This window comes from Orycteropus afer, unplaced genomic scaffold (genome assembly GCF_000298275.1).
Source record: "Orycteropus afer afer isolate SDZICR_OR568_19922 unplaced genomic scaffold, OryAfe1.0 scaffold00487, whole genome shotgun sequence".
Taxonomy (NCBI): Eukaryota; Metazoa; Chordata; class Mammalia; order Tubulidentata; family Orycteropodidae; genus Orycteropus; species Orycteropus afer.
Window position 1 is genome coordinate 1,947,436 of NW_006922074.1, and position 26,934 is coordinate 1,974,369.

Sequence of the window (26,934 nt, forward strand, 5' to 3'; positions counted from 1 at the left end):
TCGCCTTCTTGGCAACCAGACTGTCTCTGAGGAGTGTGACCTGTGATTGGGCTCAGGACCCCACTGATGCCACAGGGTAGTGCCTTGCCCATCAGTGCCTCCTCACCCTGCCCAGAAGCTTAGGGCCTTGTGGAGACTTTCAATACTTTCTTCGGAATAAGAAGTGGCTTGAGTAAAGCTCAATGCCAGTGTCTTCTGCTGCCCAAGCTGAGATCAGCTGGGTGAGGAGGAGGGGAGGGCACCAATGCTCAGCCCAGAAAGGAGTGGCCACTTATTACAAGGCCCATTAGCTCTGTCATCAAGGTCCTCAACACCTGCTTTGGGCACCCAGCATGTCCCATGACACCGAGAAGTCCTCCCTCCCAAAAGTGGAGCCAGAGTAATGCAAGAGGTGGGGAGGAAGGACATGGGGGACAGAAAATGGTCTGTGTGGCTTCAGTTCCCCAAACCAGCTGTCCCACACCTCCTGGGTGGTGGTGTGTGTGTGTGAGTAGGGTGGGGAGTATCTAGACAATCTCATTCCTTGAGCCTCCGTTGTCATGCAGGAAACTCAGTTATGGCTGACAGCAGCCACCGGGGTGTCCCCAAATGAAGGACAGGGCAGATGAGTGGGGGGCTGGAGGCCACAGGGCCTCTCGGTCAGGACCCGGCCCGCCCGCCCTCTGCTGGGCGCATCATCTCGGGTAGTAGTCATCGGGCACGCCTGTGAGGTTCCTGCCTTTCAGGGCCGCGTCCACCATCTTGATGTAGGTGGAGATGGTCGTTTGCATGTCTGCCGTGTAGGGGTCATATTCGAGCTTCCGGAGCCCCGAGCGCTTGAAGTTACCGTCCTTCTGGCTCTCCACGCAGAGCAGCCGGTCCTCGTGGACGGCCACACCCAGTAGGCGGACCATCCGGCCCAGCTGGACGAAGAGGTCCTGCTTCAGGTCCTCGAAGTGTACCACCAGCACCTTCCTGCCAAATTTGAGCCAGTCCAGCGTGTGGGTGGCCCACCATGGGGCATAGTTCTTCACGAACTCCGGCCACTCTGGAGGGAGTCGGGGAGGAGAAAGCAGGGTTCAAAAGCCCAGGTCAGGAGGAGCTTCAGTCACCACCATTAGTCACAGTACTAAGTCTGTATTAATTATCATTATGCATGTCTTAGGAGTAATAATTATAGACATTACATTATTCGCAGTAATAGAAACATCTTTAACTCCTTTGAGATTTCTAAACTCACTGGACTCCTCCCTCCTCACTGTTTCTTCTGCCTGCAACATCCTCAGCCCTCCCTTATTTTGGGGGATCACAGGCCAGGACCGTTCTTGAGGGCTTTATCAACTCCACTTAATCCTCACAACCCCTTCTCAGGTAGAGACCACCATTATCTCCATTTAACAGAAGAGGTAACTGAAGCACAGAGAAGTTAAGAAACTTGTTCAGGATTGCAGAGCTAGAATCTGAACCGAGGCAGGTGAGCTTCAAAGTCTGGGGTTTAAAGACCAAGCTATCCTTTTTGTGTGTTTAAGTAATAGTATCTATTCACAGGATGAAACTGAGGCCAGGGACAGACTGAATGGAAGAAGTCTGTAAAGTTCTTAGCATGGTGCCCTGTGCCCACACAGTAAGCCCCTGCATGGTGCAAACAGTCGAGTGTACAACTTTTAGCTCAAAGGTTTACGATTCGAACCCACGCTGGAGTGCCTCAGAAGAAAGTGCTGGTGCTCTGGGTCCAGGAGATCGGTCATGAAAATCACAGTTCCACTCTGAACACCTGGGGTTGCCATGAGTCAGAACCTAGTCTGTGGTAACTAACTGCCCCCAGTATTAGTGACTGCTGGCCTCTAGTAGGACTGTTACGGCTCCATGCGCAGGTAAGAGGGTGTCAGCCCGGGCTCGGGCAGGTGCTACCTCAGGTTTCATGGCCCCTGCTTCCCCACTATGTTTCCTGTGCCCCCCAACAGACTGTGAGCTGAGAGCTGGGCTGTAGGCCGATTCTGTCTGCTGCCATCCCTCCACCATTCTGTTCCTTCCTTCTTGGAGTACAGTTCACTGTTTCTTTCTACAGTTTGTCGTCATGGCACTGCAGTACAGGGTAGATTGTCACCCAAACTGGGAGGGTGTATTTGGGGAGTGTCTGACTTGAGGGACAGGCAGCCATTCCCTAGAACTGCTGAAAACAGGGCATTGTGGGAGGGGCGTGTGACGGCCATGAACAAAGACCTACAGTCTTGATTGAGCCCGTGCTGGGGAGTCACAGGGCAGGTGCTCTGAACTGAGAGCCAGTACAGCCAGTAGCCCGTGGGGGCACCAGGAGGTTTCCAGGGCTGTGATCCCTTGGGAACACACTGCCAGGCCTTCTCAGGCACCTCTGGGTGAGTTCAAACCACCAACCTGTTGGCTGGCACTTGAGTGCTTGACCGTTTGCACCACTCAGCTGCCAGCTGGTTCTTTGTAACTAAACCCACTCACTTGATGGCTGGTTATACCCAGTACTCCCAATACTCGGAAAGGATGATGTCCACTCATCACCAGAGAGGAAACTGCGGCTCAGAGAGCTGAAGTGATTCGTCCAAGGTTCCATAGCAGGGATGCAGCCTCCAGCATGGATGTGGCTGGGTCCTCCACGTGGTGCCATAGCCTCAGAGTCAGCTGGAGGTGGCATGCTAGCTCTTTGGTTGCAAACCTCCCTGGAGGACCAGGATGGGGACATTAGGTGCCTCATGCCTTCTCTCGTTCGTTGCTCCCAAGGAGCTGATGGAGTATGAGTTAGTAGCCCTATTGTGGTGGTGTTAGCTGCTATGAGCTCTGTCTTACTCAGGGTGCCCTTATATACAACAGAACAAAATGCTGCCCGGTCTGGTGTCACCTGCACGATTGCACATCCACTCTTGGGGTTCCTGAGCCAGCCCATTGTACAAGGGTCACCCTTGCCGGCCCTCTACTTCACAGAGCACCATTTTCCTCGAGCAAATGGTCCCTCCTGATGACGTGAAGAAGGCGCGTCAGTCAGATGCTGCTCTCTTTGGATCCATGAGGTTTTCACTGGCAAGTCTCAGGTAGAGTGCCAGGTCTTTCTTCTGCAGTGCCACTGGGTGGGTCTGAGCCATCAACCTTTCAGTTGGCAACCGATCACAGACCCGTGTCTCATGCCACCCACGTGCTCAATTAATGTCAGTTACTGTTGTGATTATAGCCCCTAGCATCTCCTGTGGAGCTCTGGTAGCATAGTACCTAAGGCACTTGACTACTAACCAGAAGGGTGGCAGTTCAAACCCACCAGCCACTCCTTGGAAGGAAGATGGGGCAATCTACTTCCATAGTGATACTGCCCCAGAAACCCAAGGCGGGGTCGCTATGAGTCAGGTCCCACTCGATGGCACATAACAACAACAGCATCTCCGGTGACACCCATGCCTGTCCCATCCCCTTGACTAATGCTTCTCTCCAAAGTGTGTTTGATTTCCAGGCTGTTCTGGCAATGGCTGTTTGCCCACCCCTCCTCCTTTTGTGTGACAACACTGCCTCAATTGAAGCTCCTAGATTAGTTCGTTGGAAAAAATAATAAAAATGAAAAACAAAGCCCTTGATTAGCCCAGGAATCCTGGTAACTGACGGCTGTCTCTAAATCTGTTAAGAAACTTACTTATCCAGAACGTCACAGGGGTACCCGGCCAGCCCTGGACGGGCCAGTCTCTGCGCCATCCTCGTGCCAACAGGAGGAGTCGTGCCAGTTTAAGAGCATCCCTGTCCTTAATTCCCCACGGAATCATTAAACACGGTATCTGTTTCATTAAACCGATCTAGGACCATTCACCTTGTGTAATCACATCACATAAAACTTTGCTTTGGAACCATTCCAGGGAGATAGTAAAGTTAATGATGTGGAACCAGAGGGAGGATCTGCAGGTGACTGAGCCCAGATGTACCTGCGAGGGGACAGGCTGGGGTCGGGTGACACGCTGGGCAGCCCGTGCATGCTGTGCTGTGGGAGTCCTCCTTGTGGTCTTAAGTCACAGCGACTCTCAAGCTTTAAGATGCAGATTCTGATGCAGCAAATCTTGGGGGGGGGGGCTCTTGTGGGAAAGGAAGCGGCAGTCTGGGAGGTGGCTGGGGTCCCCCCAGTCTGGGAGGTGGCTGGGGTCCCCCAGGTGGCACCCTGGCCTTCGATGCCATTAAGATGGAGACGACATGGTAAACCTGAGATTTACTCTTCTGAACAACTCCAGGTGATGGTGACACTTGGTTTGAGTACCAGGAGTGGAGAACAGCGAGTCTTGCCCTGGCTCGTGCGTCACAAACACCGGGGTGCTTGTTAGACCACAGCCTGCAGACCCCGTGCCTAGCAACTTGGGGGTGGGGCTGAGAGTGTGCATTTCTAGTAAGTTCTCAAGTGGTACTGCTGGTTCAGGCATCCTAAAGCTAGGACCTCAACCTCAAGTGCCTACTGGGGCCAGAGAGTGAATGACCATGAAAGGCAGCGGTGAGGCAGTGTTTGGGTTCTGGGGAAAGGTCAAGGCCACAGCCCTGACGACCCAAGGTAGGGCTGGGAAGAGGCTCTGGGAGAGAGCCCTTCCCCTGTCCCGATGGGAGGCTGCCAGCCAGGCCCCCACACCTTGCAGGCTCAGGCTGCCCAGACTCCTCCTGCAGGCTGAGGTTTCTACAGCTCCCACCTGCTTGAATCCAGAAAAAGGGGCAGAAAAAGTTCCAGTGCTCCTGGGACTCAGAGTTGTCTGCACTGGGGACAAGGGGCTAGGACTGGAGAGAGATAGCCTCCAGGTGACAGAGTCACAGCGGCCCTGTGTGCCTGAGCAGAAGTGTGCGCCCTCCACAGCCTTTTCAGGGCTGATTTTTTTTTTTTTAAACTCAATCACCAGGCCTTTCTTCTGAGGCTTCTCTGGGTTGGTCTGAACTACCAGCCTTTTAGTTGGTAGCCACTCACGGGGGTTAACTGCCTATACCACCCAGGGGACCTTCTGAACGCGAGTGGCTTAGCAGGTTGCCTCTCTTTGTGCCTCAGTTTTCCCTTTTTAAGGAGGGACTACAATCATGGTTTTCTGCCTCCACGGTGGGAATACCTGGTGAGGGAGGCCTTTCAAAAGAATGCTGATGCCCAAGCCCCGTCCCCAAAAAGAGGAACGGTCTGGGTTGTACCTAAGCATTGGGACCTTTCCACGTTCCTCCAGAAATTCTACTGTGCAGCCTGGGCTGGGGACCTCTGGCTTCCACGAGCTCCGAGCCCTTTTACCATCATTCAGCCAGGAGCCAGCACCCTGCAGGGGCACCGGGAGGGCTCTGTTCACTGCATGGCAGCCATGGGGTCTCCCAAGCTGGGTCCTAGTGGTGTCAGTTGGTGTTGGGTTGTTTCTGACTCATGGTGGCCCCACGTGGCAGTGCAGAACAAGCAGGTTTTCGCTCCCTGGACGGGCTCCTGCTTTCTGCACTTACAGCCCTCTCAGCCTGGCTCAGGAATGTGGGGAGGCCGCCTAGGCTCCAGCAGGGACTGGGTGTGCAGCCTCCCACACCTGCCCTTAAGGATGTCCTAGTTTCTTCCCGTGAGGATTCACTCCTGCGGGCTACCCTGACTCCGACTGCACTGGCCCCGCCACCCACAGGTCCCTCCCAAGCAGTACCTTTGCCCTTCCAGTGGGCGTGGGCGGCAAAGCCGATGTGGCCGCCATACTTGCGGTTGAACTCCGCCATCAGGGCCTTGTAGGGGTTCCGGATGAGCAAGATGGCGGCATCGAAGGCCTCGATCTCCTTCTGGCCACTCTCGTGCGTCTTGATGCAGATGGTCCGCCCGCTGCGCCAGTGGTCACGCTCGCCTTTAAAGCCTTCTCGCCAGCCAGGGGCCCAGGGACACAGGAGGTGAGCTGGGGGTTGCAGGACCCACCCCACCCTTCTAGGCCTCCTTGGGAATCCTCACGCCTTCATTCATTCATCTCCTCACATATTTCCTGAGCACTTACTATGTGCCAGGCAGTGTGCTTGGAGCTGAGAAAATCTGCACAAGCATCCACGGGTCTTACCATCCTGAGCAGGGTTACTCAAATGAATGTGATGCCACTGCCCTGCTTAGTGCTAGAGAAGAGGAGTGTCAGTGCTGGAGCTATTATGACAGGGGGCTGCTGAGTGACTTCTCTTTGGGTGAGTCCACTCCCCCACCCCACTGAGGTGGGCTTGGCCATGAACTTGCTTGACTGATGGGATGAGGAGGGGAGTGAGGTCTCCAGGAGTGGAGCATGTGTCTGCTGCTTCTCTAGTGCCTGTCGTGTCCCCATCAGAATGACAGGTCCTGGGAAGCCTCAATTCCCAGGTAATGAGACACCGGGAACAGACGTGGGCCCGGCCAGAAGTCCAGCCAGCTCAGCTAAGATTACTGAGCTGGTCGGGCTAACACCACAGAGACAGGGATCCAGACAGGCACAGCCCCCTCCCAGCTCCAGAGGGCAGAAGCAGAGCGGAATGTGATTTCCTGAGTCGGGTCCCATTCTGGGATTTACCTAGCTAAACTGTCTGGGATTAGCCTAATCTTGCAAATTAGCACTGGCCCATGCCCACGAGAAAAATCACTACCACAGCCTCATGGCCCACGGGAAGCACAGTATCAAGGGAAAAACTGCCACCTGAGGGCAGAGGGCTTGGCTTGAGAGAATGCTTGGGACGCAAACACATCTGCCCCTAAGGCAGCTCTGGGTACCATTTTACATCCCCAAAATACTGCATCCCATTGCCAGAGCGCTTCCTGACAGGTCCACTCCATGCCACCATGAGCACAGCAATGGACAGACACAGGCAGAGGGGACACAAGAGCCCATACAGGCTCTCAGAGAATAAAACCAACTGTCAGTAACATGACAGAATGTTTGCTTTAGGTTAACTCAGCTCTGTGTGCCATGAGACCCAAGGCACACTTTCTGTTCCGCGATGGGGTCCACCTAGCCTAGTTTTCAGGATAAAAACAAGAAGGAAAATTTATGAACAATGAGGAGTATCTGCTCTGCATTTGAGGGCAGGCTAGGCTTTTGGTTGCCTGTGGAGTGAATCTATGCAGCGACGGGAATGTACAAAGATAGGGAAGATTCTGTGTAGCAGAGTGTCTCCCAGAGAGCAGTTCTTTGTCCATAAAGGAGCCTCTGACAAGCCACATGGGCAGACTTGTCTGAGGAGCAGATGGGTGCTTAACTGTCCTCTAAGGAGGGCAAGGAGGAGATGCAAGCTTGGGGCAGAGCTGAAGAATACCACCAGCAGGCCTCCTTCTCCACCCCTCCCAACACCACCTAGCACCTCCATTATGTAAATATGTGGAATATTTACATCACATCATATAGACACCCAGGGGAGCTCTGGTGGCGTAATGCTGAAGGCATTTGACTGCTAACCAGAAGGCTCGTGGTTCAAACCCACCAGCCACTCCTCAGAAGGAAGGTTGGGCAATCCACTTCCGTAGTGATACTGCCTTGGAAACCCAAGGAGGGGGTCGCTATGAGTAAGATGCGACTTGACTGCAATGAGTTTGGTTTTTGGTTTGGAGGCACCCAGATGTCCCTCAGACTCTGAGAGGCTGGGCAGTTTTCCCAGGATTTGGGCAAACAACTGTGGGTTCAGGGCCACAGAGAGAACAAAATGAGTTGACCCCTTCACTTCGCATATGGTTTGCAGAGAAGGGTTGCAGCAGAGACTCTGCATCTCTCTGTGCCCTGGTCTTTACTAGACAGGAAGAGGGTGTGGACACACTGGAGGCTGGTGGCCCAGGGATGGTGGGCCTTGATGACATTCAGAAATTCCTATCCTGTGTGAGACAGGCCGAGGGGCTGCCTCATCCATCGCCTGCCCCATCTGCCTGCACGTTCCAGCAGCTTGGAAGAGCTCTGCCAGACTCGAGAGTCTGTGTCCAGGGCCATCATCATGTCCCTCCCCCTCCTAGGTCAGGGCTCTGGCTCTCACCAGGCCACAGAGCTTCCACCTGTGCTCAGGGATGGGGGGTCCCTAAGGAAAGAGAGAGGGGAAAAAAGCTAAGAGAAAGAGGGAGAGGGTAAGTCAAGGTGAGAACACAGAAACAGAGCTCTGGAGAGGAGCAGGGGTTGAGACAAGAAAAGAGAAAATCAGACACAGAAATGAAAGGAGATGGCACCAGAGAGGGAGACAGACAGAGCCCAACATGCAGATGGACAGACACAGAGCTCACTATGCCCTGTCAATGGCCAGCCTCACCTGGGAAGGGAAGAGAAGGCAGAACTGCATCCATTTATTCTCTCCCTCCCTCATCCACTCACTCACTCACCCTCCCTCTCTCCCACCCCTCTGTGGGCCTGGCAAACCCAGGAGGGCCTGGCCTGGGGCACTACCAGACACACACATCGTATAGAGGAGAAGGATGAGGTCCCAAGAGGGCAGGGACCATGCCTCCAGTTATCTCAAAAGTCAGCAGGAGACACAGCAAACTCTAAAGGGCTTAAATAAATCAGCAAGAGTTGCTGGAGGTCAGCTGAGCCTACAAACATCACCCCCAGGGGCCCATCCACTCAGAAACAGAAGGGTTGGCCTCCTGCACTGGCCCTGTCACTTCCAATCAACAACCTCCTAAATGTCCCCTACACTGTCCCCTTCACCTCATCATCATCACTCAGCTGGAGGGTCCTGCAGCCTTGTAAATGCACCAAGTCCAACCTCCATGGCCACAGGGATATTCCCATCATGCAACTCTCAGCACACCCTTCCCTGCCTCAAATTCCCAGTAGATCCCAGCCTGCTCAGGAGGTCACAGTCTCAGAAGATATTCTAGGTACTCTGACTTACCCAGTCCCCGCTGCTGCTCCTGCCTAACACATTCCCACCCACCGCTCCCTCGCCTTCCACCACCCAACACTATCGAACTATTTCTATTCACCAGTCAGCCTGTGTCACTCTCCTCCACGACTCTCCCATGCCATCGGCCTCCTCTCCGTGAGTCCCACCCACCTTCTGCCTGCACACCCCAAGACTGAGTTAGAAAAGCCCTTGCTGACATGCAATATATTAACACCCACGATGAGTACCAGTATGCTCAGTGATATGAATCCAATAATAATAAGGGCTGTGATGGAGGGGCACCCTGGGCACAAGGACACCTGACTCTTCTAGAGAACACATTGCAGGGTGGTGCGGCAATGGTTCAAGAGCTGAGGTTTGAAGAGCACTTTCCAGGATGAGTCAGGCTAAGGATGGGGCAGGGCCTTGTCCCAAGGAGCAGAAAGAGCACCTGCAAATGGCTGTTGTGTTTTCTAATTGCAAAGAGCTAATTCTACCTGAAGTCTAAGGTTGGAAGGGCAGCAAGACTGCAGCTCAGTGGAGGCAGACCAGGGCAGAGAACTTACCCCCCCACTTCCCCCTTGTACCCCCGCCCCCACATCCCAGGAGCCCTTGTCATTGGCTAGGTCATGGGGGCTTGAGAATTCCATGAAGTTAAACATCTTTCAGTGGCTTCCTTCTAGTGGCTGCAGAGGTGATGGGGAGGGGGAAGACTTGGAGATTAGCCAGGACTGACTTGGAGGGTAGGGGTTCTCTCTTTGCCTGCACCCCACTGCCAAGCTCTGAGCCCCCATGGAGAGATCATTGTTACCTGCACCTGCTCAAACCAAAGAAAATATTTTTAAACCCTGAATGAAAACACAGCTGCATGAAAAGCTTTAGCTGCCTGTGACCAGCCCACACATCCCTGCCTTTCTCAGTGGGGCTTAAAGAAACATCCAGTAACTAGACACAGCTTGAGGCATGAGATTTGCTGTGCAGGGCTTGTGTTTTCTTTCTTTCCTTTTAAAAATCAAGTTCAATTTTTATAGACAACTCTCTCTTAATTAACTCTTGATACTCTCCAATATTAGAATGTGAAAAACACAGGACATAAAACCAATTATTTGGGTGTTGTAGGTCTGGAAGTATGAATACTGGGTTCTCAGTCTCAGGTAGGTGGCTCTCAGACTGGCTTTGCATCCGAATCACCTCGGCTCCTTTAAAAATGCTCATGCCCAGGCCCTGCTCCTAAAATTCTGGGGTGTGGCTTTAAAAGCTCCCCAGGGGATTCAGATGTAGAGTCAGAGATCAGCTCCTCTCCCCTTTCACTTTGAGAGGCCAGGATAGCTTACTGTCCTGGTTCTATGCCATCTAAAAAATAATGCATATGTTATATATTATCTTATTATACTTTTTCCAAATCTCTGTGAGTTTGGTATTAACTATCCCATGTTGTATAGATGAGGAAATTGAAGCTCAGAGAGGTTATGGATCTTGCCTAAAGTCCCCCAGCTGTTAGGAGGTCAGGTTACATCAGAGATGGAAAATGGCTGGTGATGCGACCACTCTGTTCCCCTTCTATATCCTCAGCAAGCATCACTAGTAGATTAAGACCCTTTGTTTCTGAGGGAGAACAGAACCCCAGAATCCTTAACATATCAGCTCAGGCAGGGACTGATGGGAACTGACTCATCAATCCCTGCATTAAGTGATCCTGAAAGACTTGTAGATCCCATGAGCAGCGCTGCTGCCACAGCCAGGAAGCTTAGGGATGCGGGCCAGCAGAGGATGCTTTCCAAGCCTGCTTTCTCCAGCCACGGCCCCAGGACAAGCCAGGGATATTCCAGAATGTGCCTCAGCTCCTCCCAGCAATTCCCATAAAGACAGGGCAACTGAGTGGTTAGGCACTGCTGACAGCCAGGCCCAGTTTAAATCCTCATATAAGCATGCAAAACCCTCAACATAATAGGGACTTAAGGAATGGTACCTTAAACCAAAACTAAAAGTTAATAAACATATAAAAAGCTGGGATTCCAAGGCCGACACCCTAGTGCTTATCCCCTTGCCAACTCCCGTTCTTAATTTCTCTTCACCTTCCTTGCCTTTTCAGTCTTTACCTCCCTCCTGCTTTCCACTCACAGGACATGCCCCCTGGCTCTCCTGGAGCTGGGGCTCAGGAATGATGCTCTATCAACACTAAGTTGTGCCCGGCCAGCACCTGGCATCCAGGCCATGGCACTCATAGCCTACATTTATTGCATACTATGTGCTAATCTTGTTGCATGTTTCAACCTTTATAATCACCTCATGGGGCACATACTCTTTAGCTCTTATTTGTGCATGACACAGGCTCAGAGAGGTATAGTAGCTTGCCCAAGGTCACACAGCCTGGTCTGCTTTGCAGACACAAAGACCCATGGCCCAGACTGCTGTGCAGGTGGACTCAGAGCCCCTTCCAGTTGCTTCCCTGATATTCGTAGGGAGGCTTCACACCCATGATTCCCAAGGAAGAAACCTCAAGGAGTCTTGCCTGTATGATGGAGTGAAAAGGGGGTGGGCCTTGAAACCTGACAACACTAGGGTATGCTCCCTGGTCAGCCCATTAAAAAAACATCTGCATGACTTTGGTTAATTCTTTCCCCTCACCCAGCCTCACATCTGGGAAACAGCATCACTACCCTCCCAGGGTCCCTGTGGTTGTAAGAACGCAGCACCTGGCATAGCTCTTGGCACACTGTAGGTGTCCAAGAGAACATCTGAGGCATCTGGCACACAGTTGGTGCTGCATAACTGCTTTTGAGGATCCAGACTTAGAAGCACAAACAGAACACAGTTGTGCTAACTTAACAGCTGTGAACTGAACAGAAATAAAGCACCCAGGACTCACTGACTCAAATGCAGCTCGGATCCCTGACTCGTAGTAGGTTAAACCAAACCCACCACCAGCGCATCTTCTCTGACTCATAGCAATGCTACGGGACAGGGCAGAACTGCCCCCATTGGGTTTCCAAGGCTGTAAATGTTTACGAAAGTAGATCGCCTCATCTTTCTCCTATGGAGTAGCTGGTGGGTTTGAACTGCCAGCTTCTTGGTTAGCAGCCAATATTTTAACCACTATGCCACCAGAGCTCCTTTGAATAGTAAGTACTCAGGAAATACTAATAGGTTGGAGTTGGCAAGGGGGTAGGGGCCAGGGTGACTGCCTTGAAATCCCAGCTTTTTAAACATTAACTTCTAATTTTTGTTTCTGCTGTCCTTTGTGGAGCACCTGTTATGTACAAGGCTTCATGCTGAGGCCCTTGCCTTACACCTACAAGCATCACTGTCATCAGCGTAGGCACCTGATGAGTAGCAGGGACTCAATAAATGTCCTGAACTGAACACAGCTATTGCACTTGGCCTAGTATGTAACAGTCACTCACAATCTAGATTTGTGGTGAGGTACCCAGCACACAGTAGGTTCTCAAGGAGTGTTTGTGGTGACCTTAATGGAGTGGAGGTGCCAGATGACTGTTGAAATGATGCAGGCAAGGGGCCCAGGACACAATGCTTAAAAAACATTTATGGGATGCGAGCCTAGGGAAGGTCTCAAGCACGTAGTAGGTCCCTATAAATGTGCGGGCACACTATGTGACACATAGAAGGTGCTCAGGAACAGCTATGTCCTGTACCCTCCCCCAGGGGAACCTTCCCGGGCCAGGCAGCCCCGTCCCTGCTCTCCCCATCCCCGTTTTCACCTTTGTTGTAGAGGGAGCCGTCGAAGTAGTAGCTGCCAGTGTAGAAGCCTGTGGCCAGCTCGATGAGGTGGCGAGCCCAGGTGTTGCCGGCCCCTGGGAAGCTGGCCAGCGCAATGAGCTGCTTGGACTTGGCTGGGAGGAACCTTCTGTCCATGCAGCGGTTGTCTGCAAAGGGCAGGGCACAGATGGGTCAGATGGAGCTAGTCCAGCCGGCCACTTCCCTACCCTCTGAGCCAGGCACATGATGAAACCCCCTCCAGACCTCAGTTTACATGTCAGTAAAATGGGTCAGTGGTTCCTCCCCCACAGTTAACGGGGTTACATGAGGTATGTGTGCACGGTGCTCAGCACACGGGGCTGGGGGTTAGCTGCCGTGGCCCCGGCTCATGGTGACCCATGTGCGATGGAACAGGGTCACTCGTGCTCAGCTGCGGGTTGGATCTTTACCATCCATGGGTTCTCACTGGCTGATTATCAGAAGCTGATTCCCCAGGCCTTTCGTCCTGGGCCGCCTTAGCCTGGAAGCTCTGCTGCCTCCTTTTTAGCTCACAGCAACCCTCAAGCCTCCTCTGACAGACGGGTGGTAGCTGTGGGTGAGGTGTGCTGACCGGTAATCAAACCCAGGTCTCCCGCAGGCAAGGCATGGCTTCTGCCACTGAACCATACACAGCAGGGTTTCAACAGAGCTCAGATGGAATGAGAGCTCCTCTGCAGACCCAGTTTTCCCTCCTGCACAGTGAGTCTGCTCATAGCACACCCATCCCTCTCTCCAGCCGAAAACCTTCAATGGATCCCATTTACCTAGAATCACGCCCCAAGTTCTTAGCTTGGCCTTCAAGCTCTGTGGGGCCTGACCTTTGCATGCTCCCAGACCTGCCAGCCACCCTGGTTCCCCTTCACTTCCTTCTCTTTGCTCTGTTCCTTCCACATACAGCTACCTTCGCACAGGCCGCCCCCCAGGAAGCACTGCCTCCTACATGCTTATGCCTTGTAGATGGCTTCTTAACTAGCCAGCTCTCAGTGGATTGGTACTTCCTTGCTTTCCTGACCCCTGGGCTGGGGAGGGCCCCCTCTTATTAGGGGTCCATGTCTAGCTCCTTCACATTGTTTATTGCAATTTTAATTCAAGTAATTATTTGTGCAGTCAGTTGTTTAGAAAGCTTGCCCTATGGCTCCGTGCTGATGCCCTAGGCCCTTCTGTAGCATGTGGCACACAGCAGCCACTCAGTACATGTTTCTTGGATGGACGGTTGGGTGAGGAGTAGAGGGATAGATCAATCGATAGGTGATTATTGTCTGGGTGGTTAGGTGGCTGAATGGTTGCATGGATGGTGGGTGACTGTACATGTGGGTAGGTGGAGGAGTAGTTGCATGGGTTGATAGACGAGTGGATGATGATGACGATACCTATCTTGAAATAATGCATGTAACACGCTAACACACTGAAGCACTCCAGAGAAGCAGTCATAAGGTCTGTCTCTAGCCTTTGATCTCCTCTATAAAATGGGCTCTGACCCTCTGGTTTTCCTTGATTCTGTGCCTTACAGAGACCGCAGGATGGCGCTACCATGAGATAGCAGAGAAAATGCACGTGAGTGCCCCCGGCGCAGCCCCTACTGGTGTTAGAGGCCCAGTGCGGGTTTCTCCTGGTCCCTACAGCCATTTCAAGCAGGAAGCTGAGAGAGGCTGAGCACAGGGTGCTGTGAAATGGAGGAGGATCCTAGATCCCAGGCCTCTAGCCCCAGCCCTGTCCTCTCCATGCTGGGCTGATGGCCCCAGATCTCATTTACCGTGAAAGTCAAGGCAGGCAGCCCCCTCCTTCACCTCCCCGGCTCCCCCGGTCCCTGAGCTTACAGACTGCCCTGCGTGTCCTGGGCCCTCTCCTCCTTCCCTTTGTTTCCCATGTACCTTCTCCCTCTCAGCTGGCTCTCTCCTGGGAACATTCACACGTGACAAACAGCTCCATCACTGAAAACAATCCCTGCCCCACCCCACTCCTAACCCTGACCAGTGACCACTGTGTCTCCGCCACTGGTTTCCAGCCGAGTTTCTGGCACAGGCACCCACATTCCCCAGCTCCAGTTCTTCCTCCTCAAACTGCCACCCTGGCTTCCTCCCTGCTCACTGCACAGCACTGTCCTTGCTAAGGTCACAGTGACCCCTTCAGTGTTAAATGCAGATGATCGGACGGCTCGGCAGCATCTGATGCCACCAGTCATGCCGCCCTGCTCAGGATTCTCTCCTCCGTGGTTCTGGGCACATGGCTCACCTCTGATCCTGTGTGTCATGGGGACAGGGTCCTCCTCTGGCCTCTTGAGCCCACTGAGGCTCCTCTCCAGCCTGCATACTCTCAGACAACCCGTGGTGTCCCAAGGCAACCCTCTCCTCTCCTCGTTCTCCTCCCTGCCCCTGGGCATCTTCATCGGACCCCACATGAACTTTTCCCTCTTGCTGGTAACTCCCCAATGTCTAGATCTCTCCCTGAGCTCCAGGCTGTTATTGTGCACCTGGGCCTCTCCACCTGCATGACTTCAACAGCATCAAACTCAACATCCTCAGCATTAATGACTAAGACCAGAGGTCCTGGTTCACCCGCCACAAGCCTTATTATCCTGATGTAGTATTTTTATAACTAACTCTATTCATCTTTTCTTGAGAACATACATGGCAAACCATGCGCCCCTTTCACCGCTTCTCCACGTCCAACTCAGTGACAGGGATGGCGACACGCTCTGAGCTGTGCACCCTTCCTCATTTCCCTTTTCTGAGTTGTTCCTCCTCCATTAACATAAACTCACTGTCCCTAAATCTAACTCTTCCAGTTGCTGTTGTCACTTTGACCCCATAGAGACAGACCTGAAAAGAACACAAAGCTCAAGCAGCCAGTCCTTACTAGTTAAGCTCAACCACTGTTCGGTTTTAAGAACAATTCAGGGGATGTTTCTGATTTCAGGGTTCAAGAGCACAGTGCAGCAGTTTCTGGGGTTCATCCAGCCTGCATGTCCAGGTGTGATTTTCATAGCTCCCCCTTTCAGTATCAAAAGCGCTCCAGTCCAGAAGACACATTATCAGGTGGCCCCAGCACTGATTCCTGTCAGACAGCTACTTCCCCAGTGTCGGCTAAACCAAGACTTCTGGTGGTTTTATAGGAGAAGATTCCAGACACCAAACGTGGTGTCAGATTAGGGAGAAGCCAGAGGCCAACAAGGGTTAGAACTCAGCTGGGCATGAGATGAGCCTAGACGAAGCCAAGCCCAAGGTCAAGTAATAAAAGGGACAGTGGCTCCTGGTTCGCTAAGGGCCTCATTGCATATGACGCATCCACACCAGCCATTTCTGCTCAAGGGTCCACCCGAGGTAGTCGGGGCCCCAGCACATCGGAGAGGTGAGGGGGAGGGGGCAGGGCAGGTGTTCGCCTCCGACTGGAGCAGGTGGGGGTGGCTGCCATGAGGAGGAAAGCCTTTACTGTGCCAAAGCCTCGCTGCTGACACTCTGCCTTTCCACCCCAGTTTAACAAGATCCTTGGGCGATTCCTATGTGTACATTATGGTTATGTTGACGTAAGAATCACCCACGGATCGTGTTAAACTGGAGACTCGGGCTATCTGGGGTGGAAAGGCAGCGTCTCAGCAGGGGCTGACCCAAAAGGAACCGCTGGAACCCTGGCTGTGATGCAGCCTCACAGCTGGGGGGTTAATGGCCTGGACTCTGGACTCCTAGATTTAAATTCGAAGTCTGCCACTTACTTGCTGGGTGACCTCAAAGAAGAATTCATCTAAGCCCCAGTTCCATACCTGTACAATGGGGCAGTAATGCACCTGCCTCCTGAGGTGGTTCAAAACCGAGAAAACCAAGCCACCACTGAGGAGTGCATCCTGACTTATGCCACCCTCTGTGTTACAGACAGAACTGCTCCGTTGGGTTTTCCTGGTTGTTGTCTTCATGGGAGCAGATCACCAGGCCTTTCTTCCCAGGTGCTAGTGGGTGAGTTTGAACCACCAAGCATTAGGTTAGTCGTCAAACGCAAACTGTCTGTGCCACCCAGGGACCTGGCCTGAGGCTGTAAGGAGAGCTGGATGACAGAATGTAACATACCTGCACAGGACTCAAATGCTGTGAGCGCCCATCATTGTAGCTCTTAGTTTTGCCGCAGGGACCCAGCTTTCTTCCCCGCAAAATCAAACCCAAACCCACTGCCATCAAGTTGATTCTGACTCATTGCGACCCTGTAGGACAGAGTATAATGGCCTCTTTTCTCCTGCAGAGTGCCTGGTGGGTTCGAACTGCTGACCTTTTGGTTAGTAGCTGGCTGCTTTAACCACTGTACCACCAGACTACTGCTCTCTTCTCCAGTCATGTTTAAACCTCGTATTCAGAGAAGTGAGACTTAGAAGGAAAACAAACCAGAGGGTCTGCTTTCCCAGGACGCACTGCAGAAGATGCGCCTCATCTGGGTAATGGTTACGTTTTATATCTTGAATAAATAAAGGCATGGGCTGCCCAGGGGTCACTGATTTGTGTATTAACATTTGTACATCTCACTCTCTGAAAGTTTTACTTTAAAAAGTCGTAAGGAAACACTGAGTTCTAGTTGATGGTGCCCATGGCAGTGTTTAGGATGAAGGGCACAGATCCTGCCATTTACCTGAGGAGGTATAAACGGACTGAAGGATGGGGAAAAGGAGATGTGTGATTAGGCAACTGTAGCATAGTGAAAATCTATAAAGTGAATACAGCATTCACTGTTCGATTCCTTCAACTTTTCTGGAGGTTTGACATTTTTGCACAACAAAATGTCAGTGGGGGAAGGAACCTCGGCCCTTAAATTCCTCTGAAGACAGTTCTCCAAACACTGCCTGAGCTGAGACCAACTTCCAGGTAAGGACATGTCTTTTCAGCATTAAAAACAGTGTACTGATTCTTAAACCCCATAAATCAAAGCAGATGCTGGAGGTAATACTGTGTGCAGCCTTGGAGTCAGAGAGGCCTAGGTTGTCACAGTCAAGCTGTGTAAACTTGAGCAAGATCTTCACCTCTCTGAGGCTCAGTTTCCTCACCTGTATAATAGAAGCAGTAAACCTTACAGGATGAAATGGGAAATGCATGTAATGTCTGTGCAATGTATGCTGAGAAACTGTGGTTAAAGAGTGTGGTCTCAGGACCCAGACTGCCTGGTTTGAATCCCAGATCTGCCACATCCTACCTGTGTGACTCTGGTTAAGTTACTCAGCCTCTCAGTGTCAAGCTGCCTCATTTGTAAATCAGTAAACATAACGGGAGCTCTGGTAGCATAGTGGCTAAGACACTTGCCTGCTAACCAGAGGGCTGGCGGTTCAAACCCACCAGCCACTCCTCGGAAGGAAGGTTGGGCAATCCTACTTCCGTAGTGATAACTGCCTCGGAAACCCAAGGAGGGGTCGCTATGAGTCGGGGCCGACTCGACGGCACATAACAACAACAACAACAACAAAACATAACAACATAGTACCAGACTGTTGTGAGGGTGAAGTGAGTTAACTCAGGTAAAGGGCTTAGACAGTGCCTGGCACACAGTAGGTGCTCGGTAATGATTCCGTTCCCATCAGTACTAGTGACTGAAGGGCTGTGCACATAGTAAGTGCTCAGTAAATGGCAGCCATGGTGAGCCAGGCTCGGCAGCTTGATGAACCACATGGCTCTCGGCCTCCCTGGTGTACAGGGACAGCAAGTATGATGTGGACAAACAGAAGAGCTGCAGTGGCCTGGGGGCAGGACACTGGGAACAAGCGAACTCATCAGTTAGGGACTCTGTCTGCTGCTGAAAAGGGCCCAGCATCTGCTCTGCCCACATCAAAGCCATGCGTGGTCACAGGATAATTAATCTGTGTGTGACTTTCCCTGTAGGCTGAGGCAACACAGGCCTGCACAAACCAACCAGTATGTCCCCCAAAACTAACACACACTCATCTTTCTTCAAGGGAGTGTGAGCAGAGCCAAGGCCATGTTTAAGCATGTTCCTGCTCACAGGGCTCTTTTCCACTGCTGTCAAGTCGAGTCTGACTCGGAGCAACCCTACAGGACAGAGTAGAACTGCCCCCTAGGGTTTCCAAGGCTGCCTCATCTTTTTCCTGTGGAGCAGCTGGTAGATTCGAACCCTCGACCTTTCGGATGGCAGCAGAGCACTTTAACCACTGAGCCACCACTCCTACAGGGCTCTTCATGGGGCTTTAAACATCATGGGGGCAGCTGTAGTTGGCCACAACTGGTCCCTCCGTCAGGCTGAATGGGATGGGCTAGTGGTGGGGCTGCCACCAGCTCTTGGGCACCTTTGTGCAAATCAGAAAAAGTACCTGTCCTCCGGGAGGGTGTACCCCCATCCCAGGGAGCACGGTGAGGTGGGCAGAGCGTGGGCTGCCCTTTCAGCCCAACTTTCCCCGTGGGATTTTCTTGTGCAGTGCATAACCTGCCCACCCATACGTGGTGGGCTGGGTGCTGGGAGATGACGAGGTCTAGCCTATGGTGCTTTGTGGGCCCCCTAGGCTTCTAAGGCTGTCTCTGCACTGTGGGTAGAGGATTCTAGCAGAGGCTCTGGTGTCAGAGAACCTTCCTCAGTGTGTAACTGTGGTCAGCTCTCTAACCCTTCTGAGTCATGGCTTTTCACCTTTAAAATGGGGATGCTGCTGCCTTGGTCAAAGGCTTGCTGTGGACTTGCCTTGTTAAAGGAGATAAGGTGTGTAGATAGAGCATGGCATAGCACCCTTTGACACCATGCTACTTTGCTACCTAGTAGGGAGAGGGCATCAGCATACTCAGATTTTGAGGTCATCCTTGAGGGTCTTCCTTTGATGGAGCATCCTAGCAAGGGACCCCTTCTCCAAGTGTCACTGCTCTCCAAGATGCCTTGTCAGAAGAAGGGTTTCCATCTAGAAATTTCATAAACAGCGTGACCTCGGTCAAGTCCCTTAACTGTTCTCAGTAGGAAAGCAGAGGGTATTCAATGAGGAAGTGAAGGGCTGGACACTGCATCTGGCAGAGCCCTTGAGAGACCCACATACTACCACCATCACCACCACCACCACCACCACCACCACCACCACCGACAAACAGAAGAGAAGACAAAGGGAACGTGTTCATACCAAAAGAAGATGATGTAAGTGGGAATCCACAAGATGGAGAAAGAGCAATTTCTAGATAGAGTCACAGAATTCTAGAATTGGAAGGGCCCTTGGAGGTCAACAAGGAGGAGCTCTGGTGGTGCAGTGGGGAAGGCATCTTGGCTGCTAACCAGGTTGGTGGTTCAAGCCCACCAGCTGCTCCCTGGGCAGATGAGGCAATCTACTTTGGTAAAGATTTACAGCCTTGGAAACCCTATGGGGGTCACTATGAGTTGGAATGGACTTGACAGCAGTGAGTTTTGTTTGCTTTTGGTTTTGGAGATCAACAATCTATAGCTGCATTTTACAGATGGATAAACTGAGGCCCAGAAGGGGAAGTTACTTGCCTGGGGTCACACTGTGGGTCCTCACTCCCAGCCCAGATCTCTCCCACCTCAATCTCACTGCCTCCACTCCAGAGCAAGAGCCACCAAGGTGGTCCTCAGTGATGCGGGACAGAGATGAGGGTCTCAGACCCACCACCTCTCCCCTGCCCAACCTCCCGCTGCCCACCCAAGGTCTCAAAGCCTGGCCAACTTCGCCAGCCCTGCCCTGTGGCCAGCATGATTCTCTTGCTGATGCGCTGTAAGACACGGACAGACTAGGGCCCTTGGCAAGAGAGGCCACCGGGAGAGCCAGGGTCTGCCTGGGAGGCTGGGCTTACCTTGCACCTGCGTCTGGTACACAATGAAGTAGCTGGGCGTCCCACAGCTCTCAAACTCCTCGGCGCTGCACTTCTGGGCACACAGCTGCTCATCCTCTCGCTCGTGGAGGGGGAATTGCGTGGTGGGGAAGCCACAGTGGCAGGCCGTGCCCGCGAGGGCTGCCAGTGGGTACTCCTGGGGGTGGGGGTAGAGGAGGCAGCAGCTCCCTAAGTTCCTGGACAACCTCAGACTCAGAACATGGAGGAGTTGCATTCCAACTGTCCCTTCTTCGCTACCCTCACCCAGCTTTAAAAGACAGCTGCCCCTGAGTCAATTCCCCACGAACAGCAGTGTCTCTGGCCCACTTGGTGGTCCCCGATCTCTCTCCTTTGGCCCCTACTGAGATCAGAGGTAACAGGAGGAGGGAGTTTGAGTCAGGGGCCTTCCAGTCCACCCACACACCTTCACTCCCCTCCAGTCCTCGGTATAATCTGGCCCTTTGACCTCATTGTCTCATGTGTGGGAGCCCAATGCCAAGGAGGTGTGCTGGTCAACCTGCAGGCTCTCCCGAGACCCATAGGGTCTAAGGAATGTCACCCAAGAGAGGGTGTGGTGGGGGGATCCAGCCCAGAAGAGAGTGCTGGAACCAAATGATGGCCAACAACAACTCACTGCCGTCAAGTTGAACCTGACTCATAGAGACCCCTCCTTGGGTTTCTGAGGCGGTATCACTATGGAAGTAGATTGCCCAACCTTCCTTCTGAGGAGTGACTGGTGGGTTTGAACTGCTAGCCTTCTGGTTAGCAGTCAAGTGCCTTAGGCCCTACGCCACCAGAGCTCCCTTAAATCTCACAAGCCCCCACCCTTCCAGGTGACCATTTGGAGCACAGTATGCACCTGGAAATGCCTGCTGGCTTGAAGCAGCCTCGTCCCCTGGAGTGCTTCCTGGAAACCTCAATGTTGAGCCTCCACCAACCAGCTGCTGGTGAGTCAGCTCTGACTCGTGGAGACTCTGACTCACGGTGACCCCGTGTGGCTCAGAGTCCAAGTGTGCTCTGTAGGTTTTCGTGGGTAATTTTTTTCCCCAGGGCTTTCTTCCAAGGAGCCTCTGTGGACTCGAACCTCCAACCGTTCAGTTAGCAACCAAGCACACTGACTGTTGGCACCACCCTGGGCCTGCTGGAGGGTCTCCAAGAAGCTCAGAAGTTAAGAGCATGGACTTGAAACCAGTCCCAGGTGTCAGTCCCAGCTGGGCCAGGTGCTTGAGGAAGTGACCTTCCCTGTCTGAGCCTTGGTTTTTCCCATCTGTGAAATGGGATGGAACTCCCAACTCAGAGACTTGTGAGAAGTAAACCGTGTGAGCATGGTCCTCAGTAAGCAACAGCCTCCATGATGGTGTATCTTCCTGAGAGGAACCTGGTAGATGTGGGGCCTCAGGTGACAGCCATGGCAAGCAGGATGCTTGACCTTTGACCCAGAGCAGGGAGGGGGCATCCATGAGGAGGAGTGAGCTCTGAGCTCCCAGGTGGGGCCACAAGGCAGGCCTCCAGTCAATGCCAGGGTCCTTGAGGAGGGAGACCCATGTACCATTGCCTTTGTATTCCAGAACTAAGCACAGGCCTTCCCCAGAGGAAGTTCTCATTAAATATTTGCTGAATCAATGAGGGAAGTGCCCAACCACCTACTGGTGGAGGAGAATGGGGTCTACTCCGGACACCCCGTAATCAGCTCTTGTGGATGGAAGGATGGAGCTCCTTAAACCTCATCGAGTGCCTGTTCTGTGCTCAGTTCTTACCGGGAGGAAGGAAATAGAAAATGTCCAAGGCACAGCTCCTACCATTGAGAAATTCATAGTCTGACTTAGGAGGAAGGATAAACACAGTCAACTGTCAAGGGTCTCAGGGTGAGAAGGAACCTGCAGCCATCTAACCCAATGGCTATCTAATGTTCGAAGTTCTAGATACCATCCCTGCCCTGCCTCTGCGTGCATACCTCCAGTGATGGGGAACTCACTCTGTCCCAAGGTGCAACCGTCCTTGCCTTTTAGACCTGGTGGTCTTCTATTCTTGCTTCTAGCTCCAGTTCAAATGGCACCTCCATCCCTCACTATTAGAACATATTCTTCAGGGGGAGAGAAATCTACCCTGTGTAACTTCAACCTCACATGAAACAGTTGCCCCCTCCCTTCACAGAGCACATGCCCACTAGGCCACTGGGTCTCCTGCCAAACATCCTAGTTACTCCAGCACCATCCTCCCTCTGAGTTAGGGTTCCCTGGCTTCTGTACACAGGACCTTGTGCTCACCTTCCCAGTGCAGAAGTCCACACACTTGTCCACGGACATGTTCAGCATGGCAGCCGTCAGAGGCAAGGCCAGGGAGAGGTTGTCAGGCCTGCGGAAGCAGCCTCGGAATACCGCGCTTCCATCTGGAGAACCACAGGGAAAATCAGCAGTTAGAACTAGACAGAAAACAACACCTTCTGAAGGAAGTGCTCCTAAACTAAAGCCCAGAGAAGGCAAGAGTCTTGCCCCAGGTCACACAGTGAGACAGAAAGAAAAGTCACATTTTCTGTTCTTGGGCTGGGCTGTCCATAGCCAAGGAACTGAACGATTCAAAGAAAGTTCTCTTCAATCCTGGTGTTATGTGTACACAGTCCAGGTCCCTGGGATGTAGCTCTTCCTGGGCCACAGATGGCCTTGTCTCTGTCAGGCATCCTTACATCTTGCCTCTTCATTCTCAATGGTGCCAACTCTCTGTTCAGAGAAGCAATAACAGCCCAGGGAGCAGTCATGGTCTCATCAGAAGGGGTCAAGTGTGCGAGGATCCAGGGAGCAAAAGGCTCAGGCTGTCCTGCCCTATTCCTCCCATCATACTGGGGTTTGGGGAAAATCGGGGCAGCGTCTCTACACACCAGGTCCCAGGCACCTACAGGCCCCACAGGACTGAGATGTTGGGAAAACTGCTTTTAAGAGAACTTCATCCCAGCTGCACAACAGAAAATCTGGCGGCAACTGCTAATTCCATATAAGTCACCCCTGAAGAAAATTATTCAGAGATGGGATCTTAGGCCAGGTGTCCTAGAAACAGAGCCCGACACAGGGACCCAGTGTGTTTGATTTTCTGGCGACATGTGCTCAGAAGGAAGGGAGGAGGAGCAGGGCAGGGGAAGGCTGTAACCCCTCAGAGAGCCCCGAGTGTGGGGGAAACTGTACTCCAGAGTAGGTCCCACCTTAAGGAGACCAAAAACCAAAAACCAAAAACCAAATGCACTGCCATCGAGTTGGATCCAACTCATAATGACCCCTCTCCTTGGGTTTCTGAGGTGGTATCACTATGGAAGTATATTGCCAACCTTCCTTCTGAAGAATGGCTGGTGGGTTTGAACTGCCAGCCTTCTGGTTAGCAGTTATGTGCCTTAGGCACTACGCTACCAGAGCTCCCTTAAAAAGACCAGTTCCCGTCAACTTGACTCTGACTCATGGAGACCCCGTGTGTGTCAGAGTAGAACTGTGCCCCACAGGCTCTTCAGTGGGTGTTCTGTCAAGGTGGATGGCCAGGCCTTTCCATGGCAGTGCAAATAGCTAATGTGCTCAGCTGCTCACCAAAAGGTTGGCGGTTCAAGTCTACTCAGAGGTACCTCAGAAGAAAGGCCTGGAGAACTGCTGAAAAATCAGCCACTTAAATCCCAATGGGGTCATCACGAGTCAGAACTGACTCTGCCGCAACTGGTCAGGACAGGGGAACGGCCCCAGCCTTGTGGACAGGCCAAGATTCAGTCAGTCATTGGCTGTGGGCCACCCCACCTTCCTGGGAAGGACAGGCTGCTCCTGTGAGGTCAAGGGCAATCTTCCGAGAGGGGCAGCTGGGAGGCAGTAGCAGCTACTGTCAAAGCAGTAGAGGGGATTGGGGTGGCCACCCATACTGTCCACTGCAGTTGGGCACAAAGATACAGCAGTAAGATTGCTTGTTGCAGCATTTTTTTAAATTAACAGGATTAGGCCATGCTGCTTCTGATAATACTCCCCTTATGATTTATGCTTATGTTAATGTCTTCCTGTCCTTATTATCATGACAGCACTGTGGTTACATGCTATCTGCCAGCAACAGGGCTGAGCCCTTCCTTCACACACGCAGCCTCACTTCCACCTTGGTGGAATAAAGACCCTCATTTTGACAGATGGTGACCCTCCAGGCTCAGAGGGCTGAAACCACTGGCCCTGGGTCACTGAACTTACAGGAGGTGGGGCTGAGCCTGGAATCCAAGTCGGTCTGAACTCTAAGCCAGAGCTTCCCACTCTTATTGACATGCACCTGCCTGTGTGCCAGACACTGCAAGGAATGCTCAAGATACTCTATTGGAATCCTCCTGAGCCCTCCCAGGAACGTCTCATCTCCCCATCACACAGAAGGGAAAAGCTAGGCTCAGAGCGGGGAAGTGACTAGCCCAAGGGTGCACAGGGCCTAGGAACAGGAATTAGATTTGAACCCAGGAATGCCTGGACTCAGAGCCCTCCCTCTCCTGAGCATGCAAGCATTTCCCAACACTGCCCTTCACGTTCCCTCAACTTTTGGTCCCCAACTATTCAGAAGTCAGGCTGTCACCGTGGAGTCACCTGACACCAGGGACCAGTTCTCTTTAAGCAGCATCTTCTGGATCCTTCCCTGAGGCCCCAGAACTCTCTCCCAATCCTCCCCCTCCTCACCAGGACCCTAGGTGAGGGACCATCTTAACATCCCCCTGGGTCACAGCTGGGGCCAGGACATGGGCAAGAGCATTGGGGTTGGGGCCACAGGGGCCCCTCAGGGCTGGGGCAGTCCCGGGTCCACTGTAGGGGTCCGAACCCCACCACCTCTAATCCTCAGGGTGGGTTCTTACCAGGAGGCCCCTCCCATCACCCTGGTGGGGTCCGAGGCCCTCAACCCAGGACTGAGCAGGAGGAGAGTGGAGTTCGAAGGGGTGAGGGTATGTGGGTGCATCAGGCTGACTCTGCCTGTGGGTGGGTGGTTGTGGGCCTGACTGCATCTTAGTGTGATTGGGCCATGAGGTATGAGAGGGACGTGTGTCCACTTCTATGCACAGTATGTGTCCAGGGGTCTGTGTCCAGCTGCATGAGAGGCTGTGTGTGATGAGGGCCGTGTGCATCTGGTATGCATGAGTGTGGCTGTGTTTGTGGGTGCAAGAAGCCGTATCTAACTTTGCCAGACTCTTAGGGATGTGAACATGACCTTGTTCGTCTGCAAGCATGTGGGTCTGTCCACGTGGAAATAGGGGAGTCTACGTGCAAGTGAAGGAGCCCGGGTGGCATGGCAGGGAAGTCCTCAGCTGCTGAAAGGTCAGTGGTTTGAGTCCATCAGCCCCTCAGGGAGAAAGATGTGGCGGTCTACTTCCCTGAAGAGGACATCCTTAGAATCCCTGTAGAGCAGTTCTCTGTCCTCCAGGGGTGCTGTGAGTTGGAATCATCTCAAAGGCAGGTGGTTTGTCCTGCAGGTCTGTGTCTACTTGTCTGCCAGGTCACATGACAGGGTGTCTGACTGTGGGCACGTGGGTCTGACTGTATGTATTTGACTTCTACCAGGGTGAGTAGAAGTGTTGCCCACGTCACTTATCCCAGGGGTTCTCTCTGGGTTAGTTAGCCAACAGCTGAGCCAGCGGCTACCCCTCTCCTCACAGAGGGCTGAGCTTTGGCTGACTTCCACCCAGACAGGCTCAGTGCCACCAGGGATCAGGAATTTCCCAATGATCCTGGAGCAGCCTCAGTTCCAACAGACATGTTGGTCCTTCGCCCCCACCCTCAAGTACACAGCTCCTTCTTGGTCACAAGAGAGAGAGAGAAACAAGAGGGGTGGGTCCTTCTGCTAGAGTCCAGCCCAGAGCATGGGGACCCTCACACCTGCTGCCCACAGCCAGGGACACTGCTGGGGCTTGTCCAGTCCTTTGACAACAATGGCTGCTGGGTGCAGGTCTCTGTGCCAGGAGTGTGCTTGTCCACTTGTGGGCATGTGAGCACTGAAATGCACCCAGCATGGTCTCCAGGGTAGCCTGCTGTCAGGGGCACCCTTGCACTCTCTTGCAGGTTTGACTTCGGGTAATTGAGGGCGCTGGGGCCTCACCTGGGGTCCCGTGAGCCTAATCACTCTTCATCTGGGCTGCCAGGGTCAGCTGCTCTGGCCTCCTGGCTCTCTGCAGCCCAGTCTGATCATAAAACAAACTCACTGCCATTGAGTCGACCTTGACTCAGCAACCCCTCCTTGGGTTTCCGAGGCGGCATCATTACGGAAGTAAACTGCCCAAGCTGCCTTCTGAGGAGTGGTTGGTATCGTGTGGCTCCATCTGGTCCCAACCCTCATCTCTGGTTCTAGTTCTGGAAGTCCTTCAGCCTGGCACCAAGAGGCTCAGGATGGAGAGTGACTAGAGACGTGAGTTCTAGTCCTGACTGCCTGCAGGCTGCTTCTCTGTGGACTCCACCATCTCCTTCTGTAAAATGGGCTGCTCCCCTCCACGCAGTGCCTACTGGCAGCTTCACCTTCCCGGCTGTTTGACCAAGGGCTAGTGTCCTCTCCTAGGAGCCTCAGTTTCTTCATCTCTAAGATGCAGGTGTGAAAAACAGGTAGGATCGTTTAAAGATGGACGTAAGTGTAGCCTGTGAGCTATGGGCACTGTAAGGGG

The 26,934-nt window shown here is 52.8% G+C and overlaps 1 protein-coding gene across 1 annotated transcript in view; it reads right to left on the reverse strand.

The window, feature by feature from the left end:
- Positions 1–674: 674 nt before the first annotated feature.
- The window catches only part of WSCD2 (WSC domain containing 2), a 53,224-nt gene continuing 26,964 nt past the window's right edge, over positions 675–26,934 (reverse strand). The window contains exons 4-8 of the mRNA XM_007954993.2: positions 22,571–22,692; positions 20,286–20,460; positions 12,489–12,653; positions 5,613–5,813; positions 675–1,027 (exon numbers count right to left, since the gene is read on the reverse strand). Of these exons, the coding sequence (XP_007953184.1) occupies positions 675–1,027; positions 5,613–5,813; positions 12,489–12,653; positions 20,286–20,460; positions 22,571–22,692 (1,016 nt within the window). The remainder of the gene's footprint in view (positions 1,028–5,612; positions 5,814–12,488; positions 12,654–20,285; positions 20,461–22,570; positions 22,693–26,934) is intronic.